Source organism: Phocoena phocoena, chromosome 9, assembly GCF_963924675.1.
Source record: "Phocoena phocoena chromosome 9, mPhoPho1.1, whole genome shotgun sequence".
Lineage (NCBI taxonomy): Eukaryota > Metazoa > Chordata > Mammalia > Artiodactyla > Phocoenidae > Phocoena > Phocoena phocoena.
In genome coordinates, this window is record NC_089227.1 from 51,232,231 (window position 1) to 51,254,348 (window position 22,118).

The 22,118-nt window shown below is 38.0% G+C and overlaps 1 protein-coding gene across 6 annotated transcripts in view; it reads right to left on the reverse strand.

Moving 5' to 3' along the window:
- Positions 1-22,118, reverse strand: part of CDK14 (cyclin dependent kinase 14) — a 591,939-nt gene that overhangs the window by 68,554 nt on the left and 501,267 nt on the right. For 4 of the 6 annotated variants that reach the window (XM_065884382.1, XM_065884383.1, XM_065884380.1 and 1 more), the window contains 2 exons: positions 15,567-15,706; positions 10,028-10,143 (listed from right to left, as the gene is read on the reverse strand). In XM_065884382.1, the coding sequence (XP_065740454.1) occupies positions 10,028-10,143; positions 15,567-15,706 (256 nt within the window). Of the gene's footprint in view, positions 1-9,999; positions 10,144-15,566; positions 15,707-22,118 lie in introns of those variants that run through there. The other 2 variants (XM_065884381.1, XM_065884384.1) reach the window with 1 other exon arrangement.

Here is a 22,118-nt window from a genome sequence, read left to right on the forward strand (position 1 = left end):
AGTACATGCTAGGCGATATTATTTTCTGTTTTGCCACTACATTCTCTTTTTACAAATTGCAGATTAATTCTTCTTGTAAGGACACTTTTTTATTTTAGTTTTGTTTGTTAACTATGCTACTGTAAGTTGTTGACTTTATGATAAAATATCAAATTCTATCCAGATGAACTGACAACTAGGCTCCAGTTTCATTACTGGAGAGCTGCTCCTTTAAAAAAAAAGATTAAAGTTTTCACATTGTACCAAAATATGATATAGTCATATTCTAAAATATACATGTATATTTTAACATGGATTCAATCTAAATCTCCCAAAGGGCAAACGCTCTCCTCTATAAATGAGATTTCATGAGAATCTGGAACCCTGGTTTGATTGTGTAGCCTAGCTAAGCACTGAAGATAAACACCAAGCCTGTTATAATTCAGTATGCAACTGAGCTAGTCTTCCACACCAGCAGAGGAAAAAGAAAAAAAAAAAAATCCCGTTATTTTCTAAAGTTGCCCATCTCTATCCGTTTGTCGAGTTGCCACAATTGCCCAGATAAAACATTTGAGAGTATGTCAGCTTTAATTAATGTAACATGACCTGATCATTTCCACAGTTAAGAATAAAGAAGTTTGCGTTCTTTAAATCCAAAGCGCAACCTGGAGATTATGCAAAATTGCTTCATTCATAGTCCACACTCCTCTGCTCGTGTCAGAAGGACAGCATTTGTCCCCTCTAGTGATAAACAAATTATACATGAAATCAATTCCACTTCACAATCATTTTCCCTATTGGGTATTATCTTTCCTTCTCTGCTCCCTCCAGTTAAGCCCGCATCCTGTAACTTGCTAATGAGCTGGGGGCTTTCTGTTCCAGGTGGCACCCCCTGCCTCGAAGTCATGACATTTCCCATTTCGAATGCTGCTGGCATTTTTCGACAGCTCCTGCTAACTAGCCTTTTTGACCTGCACTAAGAGGAACTCATCTGATCGAATCCTCTAACCTGCCAATCATTCCAGCAAATGATCTTCACAGTCACTCCCAAGGCAGGAATGGAAAAAAAAAAAGGAAATGCGAGTGAGAGAATGAGGGAGTAGGCAAGCGGCTGCCTCTGCAGCTACCTAATGAGAATGCTTTAAGTCTCTGAGGCAGCGGAAACACTGAAAAACTGGTGGGAAAATTAGGACACAACTGAATGCCTGGCTCTGTAATTACTGACTTCTTTCCATCCTGAGATCATTTTGAGAGCAACACCTCTGAGATGTGCCAGTTTCTAAAGAACACACAAGAACACCCTACCTTATGTAGAGAAAATAGATTTATTTCTCCTGCCACTATCAATATGCAATTCTCATAATCCCACTCTGTCAAACAGCATCCTTTGCAGAATTAATTATGTGCTGTAAGCTTGTTAAGTGTGCATTTGTAAACTAGGGATGATTATCATGTTGGCCACAGTGAAGAAAGGACCTCTTTTTTTTTCCCCAGGCATATTTTAAATGTTGCCACCATTTAGAGGGTGTTGATTTTCACATGTTTACATAAAAACAAATAGGTATGGTGAAAGTTGGCATTGGGCTCAGGGAGGATTTAACACTGACAACATAGGATAATCTGGACATTCTTGATTTTAATGAAGGTAAAATAATTTTTGTTCCTTCCAGATTTTTCTTGCCTATGCACAATCAGTTTATTTAGTGGGTTCCCAGCCCACAGAATAACCCAATACTTTAGGAAAAAAGATCTACTACATGGATCTTTGGCAATGGATCACAATTCTAGATATCTTAACATGAAGTAGATTTGTTGACCAAGGAATGATACAATATAATTACATGTGATCATTACACCATTTATATAATGTAAAATAAATACTGTACATGATTTAATTGTACATGATAATCACACATCTTTCCCCATTTATAGTAATTACGCCAATAGCCCCATTTACAGTAATTATTATATGTAATTGAGGGCATTTTACTAATTGCATTGAAAATGATAATCCAGAGCAATTAAAAATCCAAGGGCACTATACATAATGCAAACTACATTAAAAGAATGGTGGTAATTTAAAGGGAAAAAATTCAGCCAAGTATGGAATTTAAGAGTACAGTATTAGATTCCATGCTTGGCATGCCCGCTAATATTTTTTATGAGATCAATTTCTCAAACTTGTGTACTGTTTCTGTTCTAGATCTTGTACACTATTTCATCAGCTGGAGAAGTTATCCTTTGTTTAATCTATGACATTCTAACAACTCTAGGACTGTTGAAAAATTATTCTATTTGGCTGTGTGAGTGTACAGTGTGTGTGTGTGTCTGTGTGTGTGTGGGGGGGAGAGGAAACAGCTATCCTAAATTCCAAAGGAGACCCACTAAATTATTCATTTGCACAACCAATTTGATGTTCTTAAAAGCTTTATTCATTGAAGCATCTCAGAGTATTGCAAACATTTTGTTAAATATACTTGTAATAATTTAGCTAAAATGTTTAACTTTGTTAGACTTGAAATACATTCGGGTTGTGGTTTTCATCACATTTGCTATCTGTCTAGAATTTTAATGTGTCTAAGGACCGAATCCCTGGCTTTTGTCCCAGGGCCCCAGTGTCTATCTCTCCTGGATCCCACTCCCCTATTTCTACCCAGACAAAGCTCGTCTGTGAGGAGCATCTCAGGAGTGATGAGCATTTGTGGGACAATGGCAATAGTTTCAAGCTTTTTTTTGCCTTCTCTTCTCGACATTGTCATTTAGACATTGTCCTCTATGCATTCAAATGTCATCCCAGACCATCAGCCCACTTCAACTCAAACAGCCTCCTTTTATGCTCAGACACTTCTTAGAGTATCCGCAGACCACAAAGACTGTCTAGTGGGACTCAGCTGCTATCCTGGTATTAATAATACAATACAGTGCACTTAGGGCATAGACGATTCCCTCTGTATCCCAAATTCATAAGAATCAACATTAAATGAAAAGGAAAAATAGAGCACCTGAACTGATTATAGTTATATGTAATTGTTAACTTCATAATAGCTTGGCCAAGCATTCTAATAGATATCTTGCTAGTAGCCATATCACATCTATGCCCACTACTTATAAGAAAGCTTCACTCATGTTATGCTGCTGGCTAAATAGTCCCTAAGAAATTAATTTCGGTTTTAAAAAGACAGAAGATGCAAGTTGCAGTGCTATTCTCACCCCCGGCCCCCAACACCGGCCCACCATCCTCAGTTTGAAAGCTCATCTGACCTGGAAACATTGAATCTCAAAAACATAGCCAATTTTTGAGCATCTGTGGGCTGATGAACCAATTTGTGGAGCATCAAACAAGTTTCATCTCTTTTAGCTGTTTTGCTTTTAAAAACTCTCAGTCAGAGAAGGGTAAAGGAAAAGCAAGGACAAAAACCCCTCTATTTTTAATGTAAAAAATATCACTCTGAATTCTTTGTTTTTAAGAAAAACACACTGAAATATTTAAAGGTAATGGAGCATCGTGTGAGGAAAAACTGTGTATGTGCACACATTTGTGTGTCTGTGTGAGAAAGAGAGAGAGGGGGAGAAAGAATATGATAGAGCAAATGTAGTAAAATGCTAACATTTGGGGAAAGTGGATGTTGTGTATCAGCCATTCTTTGTACTACTCCTGCAACTTTTCTGTAAATCTGAAATTACATCAATATAGAGAAAAATAAATACTTTAAAAAATGCACTCTGGATGAATGAAGCATGATATATTAAACTTTCTTTTCATTCTGCTTTGTGACAACCCAGGACAGAATTAAGCAAATTCGATAGTAAAGGACTTAGTCTTTGGCGAACCCCTTCACAGGGCTGGTGGACGGGGTGTGGGGTACAGATCAGAGGAGACCCAAAGGAAGGCCAGAGGGGCAGAGAAGGAACAGGGAGAAGAGAAGAGTCAAACTTCCTTAGCCCATTATTTTGCTAAGTAGTGGATTTAGAGGACATAATAGACTCTCTTGGGCAAAGGGGAAGCTAAGGAAAGGAGGGTGGAGAAACTAAACCACATTCCAGCCTTTTCTCAATCAAATGTTCACAAACGTAGTCTGCATGTGTATGGTTCGAAGCACTGTCAAGTTCCTGAATAATATATATTTCTTAATCTGCAGCAACGTAGAGGTAACGACAAAAACCAGGGATTCTTTAAATAAAACCTGCGAGGAACACTAAGGTTTGTTTCTCCCTCTGCCTGTTGTTATTTCCACAACTACTGCTGTCAACTACATGAGACAACAGAGATAATAAACAGAGATAAAACTGTAGTTTGATAGGAAAAAAATTTGCAGAGTCATGCAGAAAATAACAGTTCTAGCAGGAGAAAAATAATAAATCTTTCTGCTACTGAAAGAAAACTAGATCCAACACTTGAATTTCTTATACTGTGATAAGTACTAATGGGTGTTATCTCCTTTTGTGTCTACAGTTGAGAAGACGCAACATGGCTTAAAAAGACCGTTAGTCAAAAATAGCACACATTGAGGATGTTGTTACTCCATGAAAACTGGAGTTTCCCTCTATACTTGTCTGATTTTTCCCTTGGTAGTGTACAGGCCAGGCAAGTGCCTTCCATCTATACTGCTTGCTTTCCTAGAAGCTTCAGAGACTGCTAAGCCCAGAGCCCTCTTCTGAGGGGTTCCTTAAGGAAAGGTTGGCCACACAGTTCACAGCTCAGCTGACTGGACACACCCAACAGCCTTGCTCAAAGCCTTGTTCTCTCTCCATGATGATGGCTACACCAATCAGAGCTGCTCTGGACTGGAGGAGGGTCTGAATCTGAAGAAAAGAGCTTGGCTATAGACTGCCCCAGGAATAGAGGGACAAGAGAAGCAATGATAAGCAGGATTCATGTATAAGCAGAAACAAGTCAGCAAAAGCCACGAGATGAAGAGAAGATAAAAGTACTGTTAGTCAATGCAGGGACAGAAGAGGTCACAGCATGACGGAGAGCTAGAGGGCGCTGTTTCTCCAGGGGCAGGTACCAGAGTTGAGATGGCGGTTGAGTTTGACAGCAGACAAACCAAAGCTCCTGTGGATCCTGACGGACATTCAGGATTTGTGAGCCCTGCCATGCAGCTTTAAGAAGTCTAAGGACTGTCCACCTGTTCTTCCTTACTTCTCTCAGTTATCTCAACAAAGACCACCATCCCTGAGGAAACCGCACCATGTTTCCTTCCCCCGAAAGATCCCCACGCCCGCTTCCTCGTGATGGCTCCTGTCCCTGTGACACAGCGCTTTCTGTGGCTCTCAGTCATCCGTCTCTGTCCCACTCACTTTGCCACCTGCCTCTTTCCTCACTTGAGTGTCTCTCTTCCGCAAACGTTTTGAGCTCCTCTGAAGTGGCTATATTCTAGAACTGAAACATATTTTTACTGATTGAATTCAGTTCAATTTTCCTGATTCCTCAAAGGCAGGCAGGAGAAACGCTCTTCACCCGTGCTGTCCAGCAGAACGTTCTGTGATGCTGGAAAGGTCCTCGCTCTGTCCTGTCCCTATGGTGGCCACTAGTCATGGTGGGTAATGAGCACTTGAAACGTGGTACTGCTACTGGGGGAACAAGGTTGTAATTTAGTTAGTTTTTTTTTTTTTTTTTTTTTTTTGCGGTACGTGGGCCTCTCACTGTTGTGGCCTCTCCTGTTGCAGAGCACAGGCTCCGGACGCGCAGGCTGAGCAGCCATGGCTCACGGGCCCAGCCACTCCGTGGCATGTGGGATCTTCCCGGACTGGGGCACGAACCCATGTCCCCTGCATTGGCAGGCAGACTCTCAACCACTGCGCCACCAGGGAAGCCCTAGTTTAATTTTAATTAATTAAAAATGAACTTAAAATAGCTACACGTGGCTAGTGGTTACCCTGTTGGACAGCACAACTTTATATTAATCTTCCTTAAAAAAAAGGGAAGGGAAAGGAAGGGATGGCTTTTCCTATTTTGTCTTTATCCAGTCCTGGCCCAAATAAGTTGATTATTTTACTTCATAAATGTACAATTCTTAAATAGTTACCGAACAGGTCATAATATGTGGTTCAAAGGTTACCTACATCAACATCCTTTGGGGTTCTTTAAAATGCGGAAGACCCCAGGACCCTGGATTTTTAAAAACTCACCAGGGGTTTTGGCACTGCCCCCCACTTCCCCAGGGTGTGTGAACACCTCTCTAATGAACATTCAGTTAGCGATGCCAGAGACTCTTAAGTACCAATGAATTATATTTTGCCTGGAGTTCGGTTTTTTAAAAAATCTTTCTCTTATTTAATTAAAATTCTTGAGCAATTTATGCATCCTACTGTTTACCTGGCAGCCTACTTTTAGGAAATTATTGCTTGATGACTGAGTCAGACAGAAAGAGTCTACCACATTTTTTTTTCATTTTCACATGATACTTAAATAACACTGATTAGCAAAGATAATATACTAGAAAGCAAGGAGAGGGTCACCAAAATATGCATGCAGTAACTTCTTGCACTTGAACCAAATACAGTTTTTTCATGCACCAGACAGGTATTTCTATATTTATTATGAATTTAATAGGGTTTGAAGACCAATTGATTCATTAAAAAGAGATGTTCCATAATGAGCATATACCATTTCAGGAAAATTATAAAACATCTGTCTAAAAGATTAGAGGCCATTCTTAACCCCTGTATTCAGCAAAAGGAGAGCAGACAAGAGTGACTGTGCACTTCCTCTCTCAATTTAGAATAACTGGAAAATTAAGCTCAGCCTGGGGGTGTATTCAGTATCACTGTGCACAAATATAAGTGATACTAATGGATGTGATATTCAATATAGTTTCCGGTCTTTCCCTTAGGGAAAATTTGTATGCATATTTAAGGCTCTCTCAGACTTTAGGAAAGTCCTATCCTGTAATGCTGATAAAAAGGGTGGGGACAATCTATGCAATCTGTAGTCTATTCATATCTTTAGAGGATAACAAAGTGTAGGAAGCACAGTATCTTGATCATCCATTGGCTGCATTTTTAAACTTAGGTGCATGTGGTTTTCTTTTCGTTTCATTTGGTTACAAGACTCTGAAACCAAAATTGCTCTCTGCTGCAAAGAAAAATGCTTCTCATTAGCTTTTCCAGTAAGGCCAGTTTATGTAAATCCAGGATTATTAACTAAATAACTGAAGTGACCTTAGTATATACAAGTTTAGAAACAATTTGGCATTGTGGTATAAGAGAAAATTTAGGACTTGAAACGCTCCTCTCTACTCAGTCCTCCGTCATTTCAAAACCAGAAGTGATACAATGCATTTTCCACATTTACCTCTGTGTAATTCTCCAGAGAGGTGGCTAAAATGCTAGGTTACAGTCTTAGGCTCTCTGAGCCCTCAACCTCTTGCCCCTTCCTCTCCTTCCCAATCTCTCTGGGCGTTACAAAGAACTGGGGCATTTGAGGAAAATTTAAGATGCCTCAGCTTGTTCTAAACTGTTAGTTAATTCATCAACAACAAAATCAAAATCTAGGGAATTACATATTTTCTTTATGAATACCCTTATTTATGTAGACTTTTTGTTTGTTTGTTTGTTTGCGGTACGCGGGCCTCTCATTGTTGTGGCCTCTCCCCGTTGCCGAGCACAGGCTATGGATGCGCAGGCTCAGCGGCCATGGCTCATGGGCCCAGCTGCTCCGCGGTATGTGGAATCTTCCCGGACTGGGGCACGAACCCATGTCCCCTGCATTGGCAGGCGGACTCTCAACCACTGCACCACCAGGGAAGCCCTATGTAGACTTTTGACTCTATAATGTCTCCAATATAGACACTGGTATTCAGCTATTGATTACAATCAGCTCCACTGTGCAGGATGTATTAGGCCAATATATAGGCTATGCTATTTCATCTCTAAGATGAACCCATTTGATTAAAAGAAAACCCTACAAAGGTGAAAAATTAAAATGATTTCCTTTTTTGCTGACTGACAGAAAACTCTTAAAATCCAGCTTCCATGCAGCTTTTCTAAGAAAAAGAAATTTAGATGTTTCCTTAATATAATGTTGAATCAAACTGAGGTATCTGGATTTTGAAGAAAACAACAAAGGCAGTAATAATATTAAAGCTTTAAAAGTTGATGTGAAAAAGACAAAATTCATAGAGAACATATTTCTAGTATTATTAGATAATTCTAGAGGAAGAGGTTCTAGATAATACCCTTGAATCTAGTTTTAAAAACGTACTACAAAGAAAAAACATCTTTGTAAAGGCTTTTAAATACTGATGACTGTAGTTCCGAGCAGCTTTTTAAAATCTCTTTTCACTTAGCAGTTTTTCAGACCTTATGGGAAATGCTTCTATCCAGTGAGCATGATTTGATTTACATGGCAAGGCTGACCTGACACACATTCTAGCCATTTTGACTGGCCAGGCTCAGGTCAGAGAGATCTCAAAAGAGCAGAGAAGAAAGGACACAGCCCTGCGATGGAAATTCAGGCTTGCTTGTGTGTATGTGTGTATGAGGCAGCAGCACAAATAAGGTCCAATTTTTGTTTTGTTCTACTGAATTGGCTAAGGGATTTATAAAGTCAGGGGCTCTCATTATGGTAATGCAGGTCAAATACTCTCAATAGCATCTGCTGCAACCCTCATGAATTAAAACCATTCTCAGAACCAGGAGGTAACTGGTCAAAAACTCAGCCCCACTCTTTGTCTGACCAATTGAAGTGAGAGTACAAATGCTACTGGGTGAATAAAGTTGTGCTTCCGGGTAACTTTTTATCCAATAGGGAGAAATAACCAGAAGAATGAAGAATCTTACATATGAAATAGCAAGTCTACTAGTAACATTTCCCGACTGGCATTTATACACCATCTTTTATCAATCTGGGAATCTTTTCTCCAATCATTCATAAATCACCACCATACTCCTGAGAGGCCAAAATTGACCTCCACATTGAGCATACACAAAAGCTAAGTCCAAATGTATTGACTAATCACCCACAAGACAATGTGGACATGTAATCTGCTGACAGTTCAGCCTGTTAACATTTCACATTAAGAGAGAGAGGAAGGAAGAGGAGCCCTTGCGATGCTGTCTGTATCTTTCAATTCACTGGAACATTTAATTCCTGAACAGCCACACAAGCAAGTAACAATATGGGCTAGCAAATAAAAAGCCTTCCCCACAAAAAAGTTGGTTCTTTGTTTGCTTCAGAGTTATGTTGCATTAAATGAAAAGATATATATAGGCGTAAACTTCCAAAAAACCCAGACATTTCCAACTGGCACTAAATACACAGCCTTTTCAGAAGTTGCCATCTTATGCTTGTTTCTGTAAAGCCTGTGTGATGACCAGGACAGGCCGACAGGCTCAGAGACTATCTCGTTTAGGTTCTGCTTTACATCTGCAGAATAGCAGAGGCCAAAGAATCAAATAGGAAAAAAAAAAAAAAATAAATGCTTCGCCACAATAAGGTCTGTACTAGGGGCCATTAGAAATGAGTGAAGTGGCCCAAATGGCCACTAAACTAAACTAGGGAGCCCATGTCCTTTCCAAAGGAGGCAGCCACAGTTCAGTTACATACACAAACTTCTGGCAGGAATGTGAGTTTAATGTTGCCAGAGCTGCTGATTTCTCAAGAAAAGCCGGAAACCCAGACTTTGTGTAAAATCTCCTCATTTTAAAATGGGAGCAACCAAGGAAAAAAATTGTGTGGGCCACACAAAGCAGGTCTGTGGCTTAAATATCCTCCGAGGTTAACCATTTTCTAGCCTCTATGAAGGATGGGTGAGTAGTGAAATGATCTGCTTATGACTAAAATGGTTTGCTTATAACTACATAAATAAAGGACCATTGTGGTTAGACTCCAGCAAGTGCCTAAAAATACAGAAATGACTGACAGCACTCCGCCTCACTAGAATCTGTAATGAATGCCATAACAAACATAAGAGATTCATAAGATACTAAGGAAAAAATAAGTCTGAAATAGTTCATTTGAAAGATTGACTCAATGTCTTTTCACAATTACTTTCCAAGTAAAGTAGGTCATCTTACCTGTGCTCTCTTGAGACTGCTGTGAGCATCAGTGCTTGCTATTTGATAGACTTTTGCCATAACTATTGTTTTTCCCAAAGGCCCGCATACTTTCTCCAGCTTCTGGTTGCAATCTTACATTTGGGACGGTAAAAATAGAGGACACTGTGGACAGAATGAAAAGTTTTCATTTACATATTTATAGGTGTATTTAGAATCTTTTCTTTCAAAATTGGAGGCTGAGATGCAATGCTAGATGTCCCGCACATAAAACATCATGGTATGCGTTGTCTTTGAAATGTCAAGTCGTCACAGCCACACACACACACACACTCACACAGATTTACACACACATATGACAGGATAGTCTGCCTTCCCCTCCAAGCCACAGCTCAGGTGATCTCTCACACTTCTCTGATCTAGAACAGTAAGCTTGAATTTGGAAACAACATATTTTGCCCTTTCTTTGTGCATTCTTTCATTCATTCTTTGAAGAAATATTTATTGAGCCCCACACTGTTCTAGGTTTTCAGAATCCTGTAGTGTATCAATCAGAATGAAAAGAAACCCTGGTTTTTGTAGATTCCACTTAGGGGAGACAGATGATAAACACTGAGATGAATATATCAACTAGTTGTAAGTGTTTTGAAGAATAATAAAGCAGGAAGAGAAACAGGAAGTGCTGGGGTGGAAGCAGGTCAGTGAAGGCTTCCCAGGTAAAGGTACCTATGAGCAGAGACCCAAAAAGGTGAGAGGGCAAGTCATGCACAGATCTAGAGCAAGAGCAAGCACGAACTGAAGAAAGAAGAAACAGCAAAGCCTCTCTAAGGAGCAAGAGAAGGAGCAGGCAAACAGTCAGACGGCTATTGTAGAAACACAGGTGAAGGAAGACAGTGAGTGACGTGGGGCAGTGATGGCAGTGGAGAAGTGAGGATGGTCTATTGATCTATTTTGAAGGTAGCATCAACAGGGTCTACAGAAGAACCGGGTTTGGGTATGACAAAAGAAGAGGAGTCAAGGGTATCTTCCAACAACTGGAAGAATGACATTGCCCCTTATTAACAAGGTGAAGACTATAAAATGAGCAAGTCTAAGGGAAAAGATAAGGAACTCAGTTCTGGTAATATGAAGTTAGAAACGCCTACTAGACGTCCAAATGGAGATGTTAAGTAGTCAGCTGGTATATGCAAGTCTGGAGTCAGGGAAGATGGGACTGGAGATTGAAATTTGGAAGCTGTCAGTGTACACAGATGATATCTAAATCACGAGATTAAATGAGATCATCTAGGCTCTAGGGAACATATGTAGATAGGAAGATCTGAGGATTAAGCCCCAGGGCACTCTAAGAGTGAGAGGTCTGGCAGATGAGAAATCTGCAAAGGAGTATGAAAAGGAATGTTTAGGGAGGCAAAAGGAAAATGTCCTGTCCTGGAATACAAGTGAAGGAAATGTTACTACGAGGAGACAGTGGTCAATTGTGATGAATTATGCTGATGGATCAAGATGAGGGCTGGGGAAAGACCAATGGATAGAGACGAAAACCAGCAGTTGTGGAATCTTGGGTATAAAAGCTCGGCTCAAAAGGATTCAAGAGAGAATGGAAGTCTAGAAACCAGAGCAGCAAACATGTTAGAACAGGGTGTGTTTTCTTTTTAAAAAGATGGCATGGAGCTCCATTAATGGCATAATGTTGCTTTAGGGTAATATATGGGACATATATAGGAATAAGAAACCCTACCAACATTAGAGCTGAAAGGTCCTTAGGGATCACTGTGTCTCTATATGAGAAATTGGGAACCCACAGAAACTAAGGCACTTCTCCAAAGCTGCCCAGCTAGTTAACAGCGGAGCTGAAGCTGGAATCCAGGTGGTCTGATTCCCAGTTCAGTGCTCTTCACACTGCAGCAATTTGTTGGCCTTGTTTCACTGCAGATCCGAGTTTTGTGAATTAGCAAATGAATGTAATAAAATCAAGGACTCTACGCTATGAAGTGTATTTTGTTCATTTACTTTGACAAGGGTGGTTCAGCTTCAATAATTTATGTAACTTGATAGTATACACAGGAGAATGCCCTTTGGTGTATTTGGGAAAAATGATGAATTTCTTCTAAATCAGCCCTCCATTTACTTCCCTGCAATTAAATCTTTGTGAAGAAGTGGGGCAAGGCTGTTTGGGTTTTGGGATAGAGGGAGAATGACAGGGTGCCACTAGAATTAGCCAGCTTTAACCGCCAGATCTCCAGGTAACTGTACCATAATTCTTGCTTCATGAATTTATAATTCCTGCTTCAGTGGCACACTAATACATTGCTTCTAAATTTTGGCATTTTGTAAACTGGTGAGGTTTTAAGGACTAGTACAATTAAGAAAGATATTATATTGTTATATGTTCTTCCAAAGCAAATAACAGTCTGGCATCAGCATACAACTTCATTTTTATAAGAATTCATGGAATGACTGCGGTGCTCTGTGTAACCCAGGTTCTAATAACACTTGATACTCCTCTCAAAAGGTCTGATATATTAAAGTAGGCCAAGAAGACTGGAGCCCACTTTGAACTTACTTTTGTTACAATCTTCTCCTTTTACCTGGGTTTGCTTTCTGCTTGCATAAGATTTTCCCTTTGTGGACGTTCTTTAAAAAAAAATGCCATGACCCATCTTTAAGAATGTGACTGCTATGGACTTAACTGTGTCCCTCCAAAATTCATATGCTGAAGCCTTAACCCCCCATGTGATAGTTTTTGGAGATGAGGCCTTTGGGTAGTATTTAGGGTTAGATGAAGTCATGAAGGTGAGGCTCTTAGGATGAAATTAGTGGCTTTATATGAAAAAAATGAGAGAGAGAGAGAGAGAGAGAGAGAGAGAGAGAGGTGTCACTGTTTCTCTCTCTCTGCCATGTGAAGATACAGGGAGGTGGCTGTCTCATCAGGAAACTTGATTTTGCCGACACCTTGATCTTGGACTTCCCAGCCTTCAGAACTGTGAGAAATAAATGTTTGTTGTTTAAGCCCCGGTCTAAGTTATTTTGTTATTGCATCCTGAATAGACTATGTATTAATGTGAGGCTCCTAAAACTGATTAATAGAAACCATGACTTGGTTGATAAGACAATCCATTTATTGGTTCTGCAACACTTCTTTTCAGATGGATCTCTTTCCAAATCTCCTTGAAAAGGAAGCATATGAGGATACTGGCACTGCTGCTGCTGCTGCTGCCATTTGCCAGGTGGTGAACTTCTACAAGACTCCACACTAATGTAAAATTTAATTTTAAGAATTTCAAGAACTTTTAAATATAGTCTGCAGAATATTAACCTAGATAACAGAGTCACCAAAACCAGTCATTTCACTTAAAAGAACTAGTTCCCAAAGTCTCCAAAGCCTAGGAATTCTTTGTTGTGTAAACATGTTTACAAGAACTACCACGTTGTTCGAAATGGAAATGACTGTGGTATTTAATACTGGGATTGTCCTTTCTTGTGACTGGATTTATGCTTCATAATGATTATCTACTAGACACAGAAATAGCATTTCTGTAACTCAAAATTGTTACCGGAGGCGTTTAGCAGAATCTTGCTTTAAAAATATAATGATTTTTCATCTTTATTCTCCCCCCTTCAAAAGGTTTCACTGCTCCTGATGTTTAACGTTATGCAAAGACGTGTTTCTGCCAATGAATATCGCCTTATGGTTATGCTTCTGCAAATAGCCTGCTGTGAGCTGATAAAGGGATTAATGCAGCCAAAATTCTTAATCTGTGAAATTACAAATTAAATTCTCATATTAAAAATACCACCCTGAGGTATTTTTTGTGGTTTTAATTCCCCTCTGGTGTTCTGCATACATTGTGCTTGTTAATGACAGGGACAAGGCTGTCTCCATTGGCAGCCTGCTGCCGAGTGATAATGTGTAGGCATTTACTTACTGATAGAAACTGGATTTAACCACTGGCTGATAAACTAAGTGCCAAGTGGGTAATAAGTCCATATTAACAGAAAAGTACTACTACAGAATTCAGAATTCATAGACCATCAAAATCCCGGCTTAAACTCAATCATCAAGTCAGATGGGATTGAGATGTCACCAAGGAGGAGTGATATCAAGTTGCAAGTTATACTGAATGGGAAAACAAACCATATGTTTGAGTCTGACGAGCAATAAACTAATGAGTCCACTGGCATCAATTTTTTTTTTTTTTTCAGTATGGGAAGATGTGTTACCAATTCATTATTTTTCTATAGGGATTTCATCTTTAATTTTTTTTTAATGGGGATAGCTGTAGTAATGGTCAGTGGGTAGACTTTCAGAAAGGAAGTAGTGCAGAATATGAGATAAATATGGGCTTGGAATATATGAAATACTGAAGAAGATTTCAAAGCATGGGGGAGTAGTGGGTTAATATATCTATAGTTACTTTAGAGTAAAAAAAAGTAATTAGAATTAAATATGAGGTATCAGAAAATATTTAGGGTAGGAATACCCAAGAGCTGTTACTTGGGACTTAGTTCCAAAGTAAAAGGTTATTGTTGTCGAGGAGACTCCAATGCTATCATGGGGGGAAAAAGTCTAAGGGAATAAAGAAATTTTATGTATGTCTATGGTAAGTGATGTGTACACAAGGATTAAAAATGATATAATATCCATCCATATATGCAGTATATTAATTTTTAAGGCAAAAAGAAAAGAGTATGAGGAGAAATATCTTTCACTGGCATTTGGAAAGAATGTATCACCATTGAACAAAAGTGTTCTTACTGCAATAGTGTTTTGCAAAATTTCACAAGAATTTTGTTTCACACTTTGGAAGAAAGATGAGATCCTCCCAGTCATAAATCCTCCCCCAAATATTTAAAATGTAATTGAAAAAGGCTGTGTAAATATGAACACTTTTGTAAAAACAAAACAAAAACCCACCCAGGAATGTGTTTTGTTTTAAAAGATCCAGAGAAGAGCTCTGTATGAATACCAAGAGCATCTGTAGTTGAAATGAATTACATTTCTTCAGTTCTTACATGTCAATTCAGCGCATTAGCCAATTGCCAACTCTGTTCGTCAGCTCACTGCATAGCAGCCCTTTTTAAGGTTATTGTTACAACCAAGATTGTCTCTGAGAATCAAATAGAAATGAATCATTCCTACTCTGTGTACTGCAGCCAGCTAAAAAATACTATACGCATAAGGCACTAAATATGTAAATCATATTTTCCTTTTCCTTTATGACTGCTCATATCATTTTTTTGGACACACACATAATCAAATACAAAGACATGCAGCTGCTGACTGCAGAGCAGAGATAGCAAAAAAGGAATCCATTTTCTTCCTGTGTCTGGTAAGCTAGCAATTGAATGGCAGGATTCCACTAAATATATACACACACTACCCCCCTCCCCCCATTCTCTCTCTGTCTCTCTCTACACACACACACACACACACACACACACACACACACAGGCAATGCATATACAAGCATACGTAATATTAGAGAGATGCACATATAAACATGTGAACCTCTCTACATGTGTGTTACACATAGATGCTAAAATCATGTCCCTGCTTCGATTGGATGTTTTGAATTTGTCATACTCACTATCAGTCAGTTCCCATAGCCGTGGGGGCAGGTCACTAAAATACTCGTGGCTCAAGGCGGCCTGTGCTGACAGTCTGTTCTTTGGGGAACACTGTAGGAGTTTGGAGGCCAGATCCTCTGCATGATTCACATAGCTGAGCCTGAAAACACAAGCAAAAAAGAGAGAAATCAGAACAAACAAGAAAATCCCCTAAGTAAGACATAAGGCTCACCTAATTTTTCAGTATTTATTTATTCCTGGCCAAGAAAACAAGTTAAATTGCCTGTTGAAAATAAAAAGCAGAATTCACATTAGTTCCTAGAGTATCCGTTACTGTAAACCAGCTTTTACTCTCGCTTTCCTCATTGATGTAATGTATTTTACTATAAGCAAAGGATTGATATTTTCAGGATAGAATTAGGTCCCAAGGTAGAAAATTTCAGAAGATAATTTATCAAATAGTTGCCAGAATTTGTTCATAGAATATAGGTACTGCATACACATCTGGATACATTTACAGGAAAATTAATACAAAATAACCAGGAGAATTAAAATAAATCTACTATTAAATTCTCTAGTTACTAAAGTTACTTTTTCCTTTAAGAATTTACATTTTCTTACATTGAAAAAAAATTATTGGAATAAGTACCCTTTCAAATATTAATCATAACATTAACATGCAGGTTAACAAAGGGGATAGGCTTAAACCATATGGGACTGAATCAATTCAAGATGACCTTTAAAACGACAGCAGAGAGAAAATATGTGTCTCAAGATTACCAAAAAAGCAGAGGAGTAAAATCTTTCATGTGGTACTACTTTCAAATGGGTAGCAGACCACACTGTCCAGCCCAGCCTTGTTTTCCATGGAATCTCTATTTCACTGCTCAGGGCAATCAAACCCAAATAGTTAACATAAAAATGATAATTAAAGTCTTCCTAATAATGATTACCATTTATGAGTAGGTGAACATGTGTCAAGCGCTCTCCTAGGCGCTTTTCACACACTCTCCTATTTACTATTCGGACAAGATAACTCTGTTTCTGTCTAACAGCAGGGGGAGCGAAGTGGAAGTCAGAGAAGGTAATGGTTTGCTCAGTTAGCAGGTTGAGCAGATTCAAACCCACCCAGAACCAGTTGACTCTTAAAGTGGTTTTGCATGTGCAAAGCTCTCAGGTCATTCCTAAAGGCTTTTACCCACAGATTCCTGAGTTTCTACAAGATGAAGTAAGTACAGTGACCCTTAAGCAGCCAGAAGAATGTGAAGAAAAGTTGCACCTGCTAGTGGGTATTCTTTCAAAAGCCTTGAAGCTACAAAACAAGCCATGAGCCAATAAACATCTTTTCTAGTGACCAACAATTCTCTCCCTTCCCCTCCTCAAGCAACTCTTTAGCATTGATTTAAAATGTTATGGTGTGGGGGGAGGGGATGGATTGGGAGTGAGGAAGAGGAAAGTAGGTCATGGATTTGGGCAGAGGAAGAAGAAGGGAGAAGAGCAAAGAAAAATATTACTCCAAAGATCCAATCTAAGAGACCTTCTCCCTAAATCTTTATAGGTGAAGGTCTCACCCATTGGTTCAGTGTCTGGCTGCTGTAATGCTGTTTTTTAAAAAACTGATCAGTATCTTGGTTTTAAATGTCTCTACCCGGCAAAGAGAAATTTGTCTACAGGAAACGGAGGCATTCTTAAAATTGTGCGGTTTTTTTTTTTTCTTCTTTCTTTCTTTTAATAGGGTCCAGGGCCATCCAAATTATTCCTTCCTCTTCCTAAGACTCTTTTGCTATTAAATTTTTTTCATTAATATGTTTCTAAATATCAAATGCAAAGTTTGAGATAGGCAGACTTCATGGCAAAAACTGCACTTATATTGAACATACAGTTTGTATGTAACCATGGTGAACACATTGGTATCCATTTTATACAGCTTTGATAAAACACAATGACAGTGCCAGCCAGACTGAGACTAGATCTAAGTTTTAGGCCTGACTCTGTTAAAGAGTGATTAACCACATTATGTCTGCAGTCCTTCCAGCTCCAACAAGCCATAAATCATCCTTGAAGCATGGTTTCACTATTTTGAAGAATTATAAATATTTAAAGTTGTATTTGTTTTTGCAGTCGACTGTTGATCACATTTATATTGAACACATATAGACCTAAATATAAGGAATTACCAAGAAGACATTTCTCCTCCCCCAAACTGACTAAACTTGTTAATAAAGTCAATAAAATAATCAAATGCTTATTTGTGTTATCTGGTTTATACACAAACATCTGAATTATCACACAAAATTTTAATTTAGAAAGTTTGCTATATCCTCACTTGTATTTCAAGAACCATTTTTATTCCAACTCTCCACATGCATTTTCAACATCAGAATCTTCATCATTACCAGAACCACTTTTTGAGTCCATCTAAGTGGTCTGAGACATGATACTTCTGGGATACCTTATTTGGAAGTTTTATCCCAAGCCATAGTTCACCTTATCAGAATGTTAGAATGACTGTGGTTGTTTTCAGTCTCCCATTGTGATATTAGATTTTAAAATCTTTCCTTACAATTCCCCCCAAGTTTTGTTTTATATATTGTAAAGCTGGGTAATTAAGTGCTTAACAGTCTAGCGCTGTTAACTTTTCCTGGTAAATTCAGTCTTTAATCTTTCCGTGGTGAACTTCTTTAATAAAGCTTTCTGGGTTAAAGTTCATTTTTTTCTTATTAATTTAATGACCTCAGCTTTCTTTTGCTTAGTATTTGCCTGGCATACCTTTTGTCACTGTCTTTTAATATTTCATATCCATAATTTTAAGGTGTCTCATAAATATATCATAGCTGGGTTTAATGTTTATCCAATTAAACAATCCTTGTCTTCTAAGGAGAAAATTTAATCCATTTATATGTCATGATTACTGATATATTAATATTTGGAATTACTGCTACCATTTTAATCTGGCATCCTATTCTGTCCTGCCTTATCTTTTTCCTCTTTCATTGCCCTCTTTTGGATTGACTTTTAAAATTCAACATTTTCCATCTTCTATTTTAGAAATTATACATTCTATTTCCATGTGTTTACTAGTTACTCTCTTTCTTTTCTTTTTCTTTTTGTATTTCAATATTTATTTTGATGTTTAAACTCTAGCACTAGGTTTTTACAAGCTGGTGTACAGTGATAAATTATTTCTCCCAAAGGACTATAATCATACAATCCAGATAGTATAAATATATGATATTTATATCATATATATGATTGAACAAACATCAACATAAGCACCATTTATCAATTACATAATAAGACAAATTATCAAGTATACAAATATTAGGTTCAACAGGAATATATACACTTCAACAGGGATATAAAATATCAGATGTCTGCTCAATTTGTCAGCAGAAACAAATTTCTCTTCTTGTAAGAAAGACTGGGAGAAAAGCAAAAAATTCACACTTCTAACAGCAACAGTCAGCAAAACAACTTCCAATAAAAACTGGAAAAAATTAAAGGATTTTCAGAAATTTTGATTCAGAATTATTTAAGCTACAACAACAAATGTCTACAATTAAAAAAAATACTGACTAAAGGGCATATTCCATATGTCCAACATGAGACAAACACAATGTTCTGCCAAAAATACTTAATGCTCACTCCCACTCTTTTTTCAGGCCTTCTCTTTTAAGTTGCACCCTGAAGTGCAAACATTAAATTAATTTTAAGACACTTTTGTCTGGCAACATTAAAGATACGTGCTTCTGTACAATGTGGACTTCCCATGAACTTTACAACCGGAGATTTGTGATTTTCAAAATGGAGGTTTTCATAACAGCACGAAATGAGATTTATAGAAAGACATTAAGAAAAAATCAGCATAAGACATGGTCAAAAGCCAACAAAATCTGTGGTTACACAAATCGGATGTATACTGTTTTAAATATGGGAGATACAGACATAAAGTAGCAGGCAAGTAGCCATATAGGCCCTACTATCAATGTCTGAAATGACTGAGGGGACAAACCACAAAGGATAGTTCCTGGGATTTTAATTCTGCATGATATTAAGAACACACAAGCATTGTGCTGGCTATTTCGGCACCCAATCTCTTTAAATTTCTTATATAATGATAAGATTCTGGAATGGGAATAGATGTGAAGAAGACTTATAACCCAATACTGCATGGTTTCAGGAAAGGTCAATTGATCAAAATGATAAGCATAATTTAAATGCTGAACAGCAAGAATCTTTTGCTAAGTTTCCAAACAGGCTGATCATAATACAAACACAGAGCCTGCAATTCTGCTAAGCTTGAGGCCTGATAAAACTGCTTATCAACGTTCCTGTGAAAGCGTCATTAGACTTATCATTCACCAAGTCTACATGTTGGCTAATATACACAATAAATGGGGTCCTGTCTAAAGTTCTATTTCCAAGGAACTTAAGACATCAGGTAGCCCAGCTTTATTGACTTCAACAGTATTTCTATGGCTCCTGGTATCTATGAAGTGCAGCAGGATTTTAGGACAATATTTCTCCATATACAAAAGTTGCTGGCTTTCAAAATCTCCACTCCACTTTTGCCTCATGAACTTCACTGCATATTCATATTTCATTCCATTTTCAATTAATGCTAAGACAACTCTCCCAAGACCTGCAACATGCTGACAGTTTTTCAGGAAACTTCGTGTTTTACAAGACGTAACCAGTCATTCACAGTCTGGTTGGATGGCAGTGCATCACCATCCCTTGGCCAACCCAGAACTTGATGCCTTTTCTCCACAAAAGCAGTGTTGTAAGTTGCTTCACATATTTTTACCCTTGTGGTAATGCCCCACTTTTTAAGTTCCTCTATAAATTTGTTAAAGTCACACTGGTTGGACTATCCTGTGTATGACTTCACAAAAGTTGGTCAATTAATTTGTGCCATATTAATTTAGGTTAAAAAAAAACACTCGATAGACTATAAAAAATAAAATTTTTTGTATATAGAACACAGAAGTGATGTAAAGGATGATGTAAGGAAACTGAAGTCTACTACAATACACTACATTTGAAATTCTCAGTGCTTTGCATATGAGGTTGGGATTAACGGGAAGTGAAATGATCCTACTGGCAAGCCTCAGCAAATCTGAAATCCAATAATGAGGCAACAGAAGGGAAGTTCCCCCAGGTTTAGCCCACCTAGGTCAGAACTCTTGTAATGTGCTTTCCTGGTTTTAATTCAATCCTCCTGTGTCCTAGCTAAGCCCTCTGATGGACCTTCTTGGTGAAACAGTAATGAATTTGTATAGTTCACTTGTCTGTTTAGAGGTCATGCTGTGTTCCTGGCAATAACTTCCACTTCCCTGCAGAAACTTAATAAATATAAGACTAAGAACACCACACAACTGCCCAAACTGCAGCCAGTGGAGTCGTCTTTGGGGGTAAGTTGGTTTAGTGTTTTTAATACCATCAAGGATATGTGAAGAAACTTCCACACTTTGAATATACCTTCACCCTTATTTCTCCAAGTGTATGGCTCCTTAACTTTTTAACTATTTAAAGTTCAAAGTTACACTTTCTCTTTACCCTCCTGCCAAACAATAAAAAAACATAGGAACACTTGAATTCTGATGACACTAGTCCTATCATGTTATACTGTCTAATATTTTATTTCTACTTTCTACATAAGGACACAGATTAAACACTGTCTTGGTTATTATTATTTAGATTTACCCATGTTTATCATTTATTTAATCACCTTTCTTTTCATGTTCCAGACATTCCTTCCCAGATAACTTTTTTTGTATCTGAAATACAAACTTCAGAAGTTCTTTCTATGACTAAAGAGCTTGGTGGCAAATTCTCTGTTTTGTTTTCATACAGGATAATAGTCAGCTGGAGAAATAATTTTAGGTTCAAAGCATCTTCCCTTAACTCAGAAGCTATTACACAGGCTTTTCTTGTTGCCTGTTAGCTATTCTCTTCCACCTCAGAGGTCTGCAGTTTGCAATGTATGGGGTTCTTTTGATTTAACCTGCTTGGTATTCATAGTGTTTCCTGAATTTGAGGTTTCATGTCTTTCATCAATTCTGGAAGAAGATCTCAGCCATTACTTTCCGAACATTGCCTTTGCTCAATTCTCTCTCTTCCGTCGTTTTATAACTCCAATGTAATACCATCTTATTAAATTTTCCATGTCTTCACTTGTTCTTTCATATTTTCCATCTGTTAGTCTCTCTGTTCTCCATTCTGAGTAATTACTTCAGAGCCATCTTCTAACTCAACTAACTCTCTAATCAGGTGCATCTAATATGCTGTTTTCCTTATTCATTTTGTTCTTATAAGTTCTTTTAAAATCTCTGACAAATTTTCATTTTCAACTTTAATGGTTTCCTGTTCAAGTTTTTAATTTGATCTTTTATTTCTTTACAATATTTTAAATACAGTTTTGTTCTATGTCTGATAATTCCCAATAGCTGAAGTTCTGGGTGAGGTGGAGGAGTCCAGTTTTGTTGCTTTTGCTACTGACCCTCACTCACAATGACTTTTTCACGTTTTATAATTCTGGATTTTGGGCTCATGCTTGGCTTTGATAATCT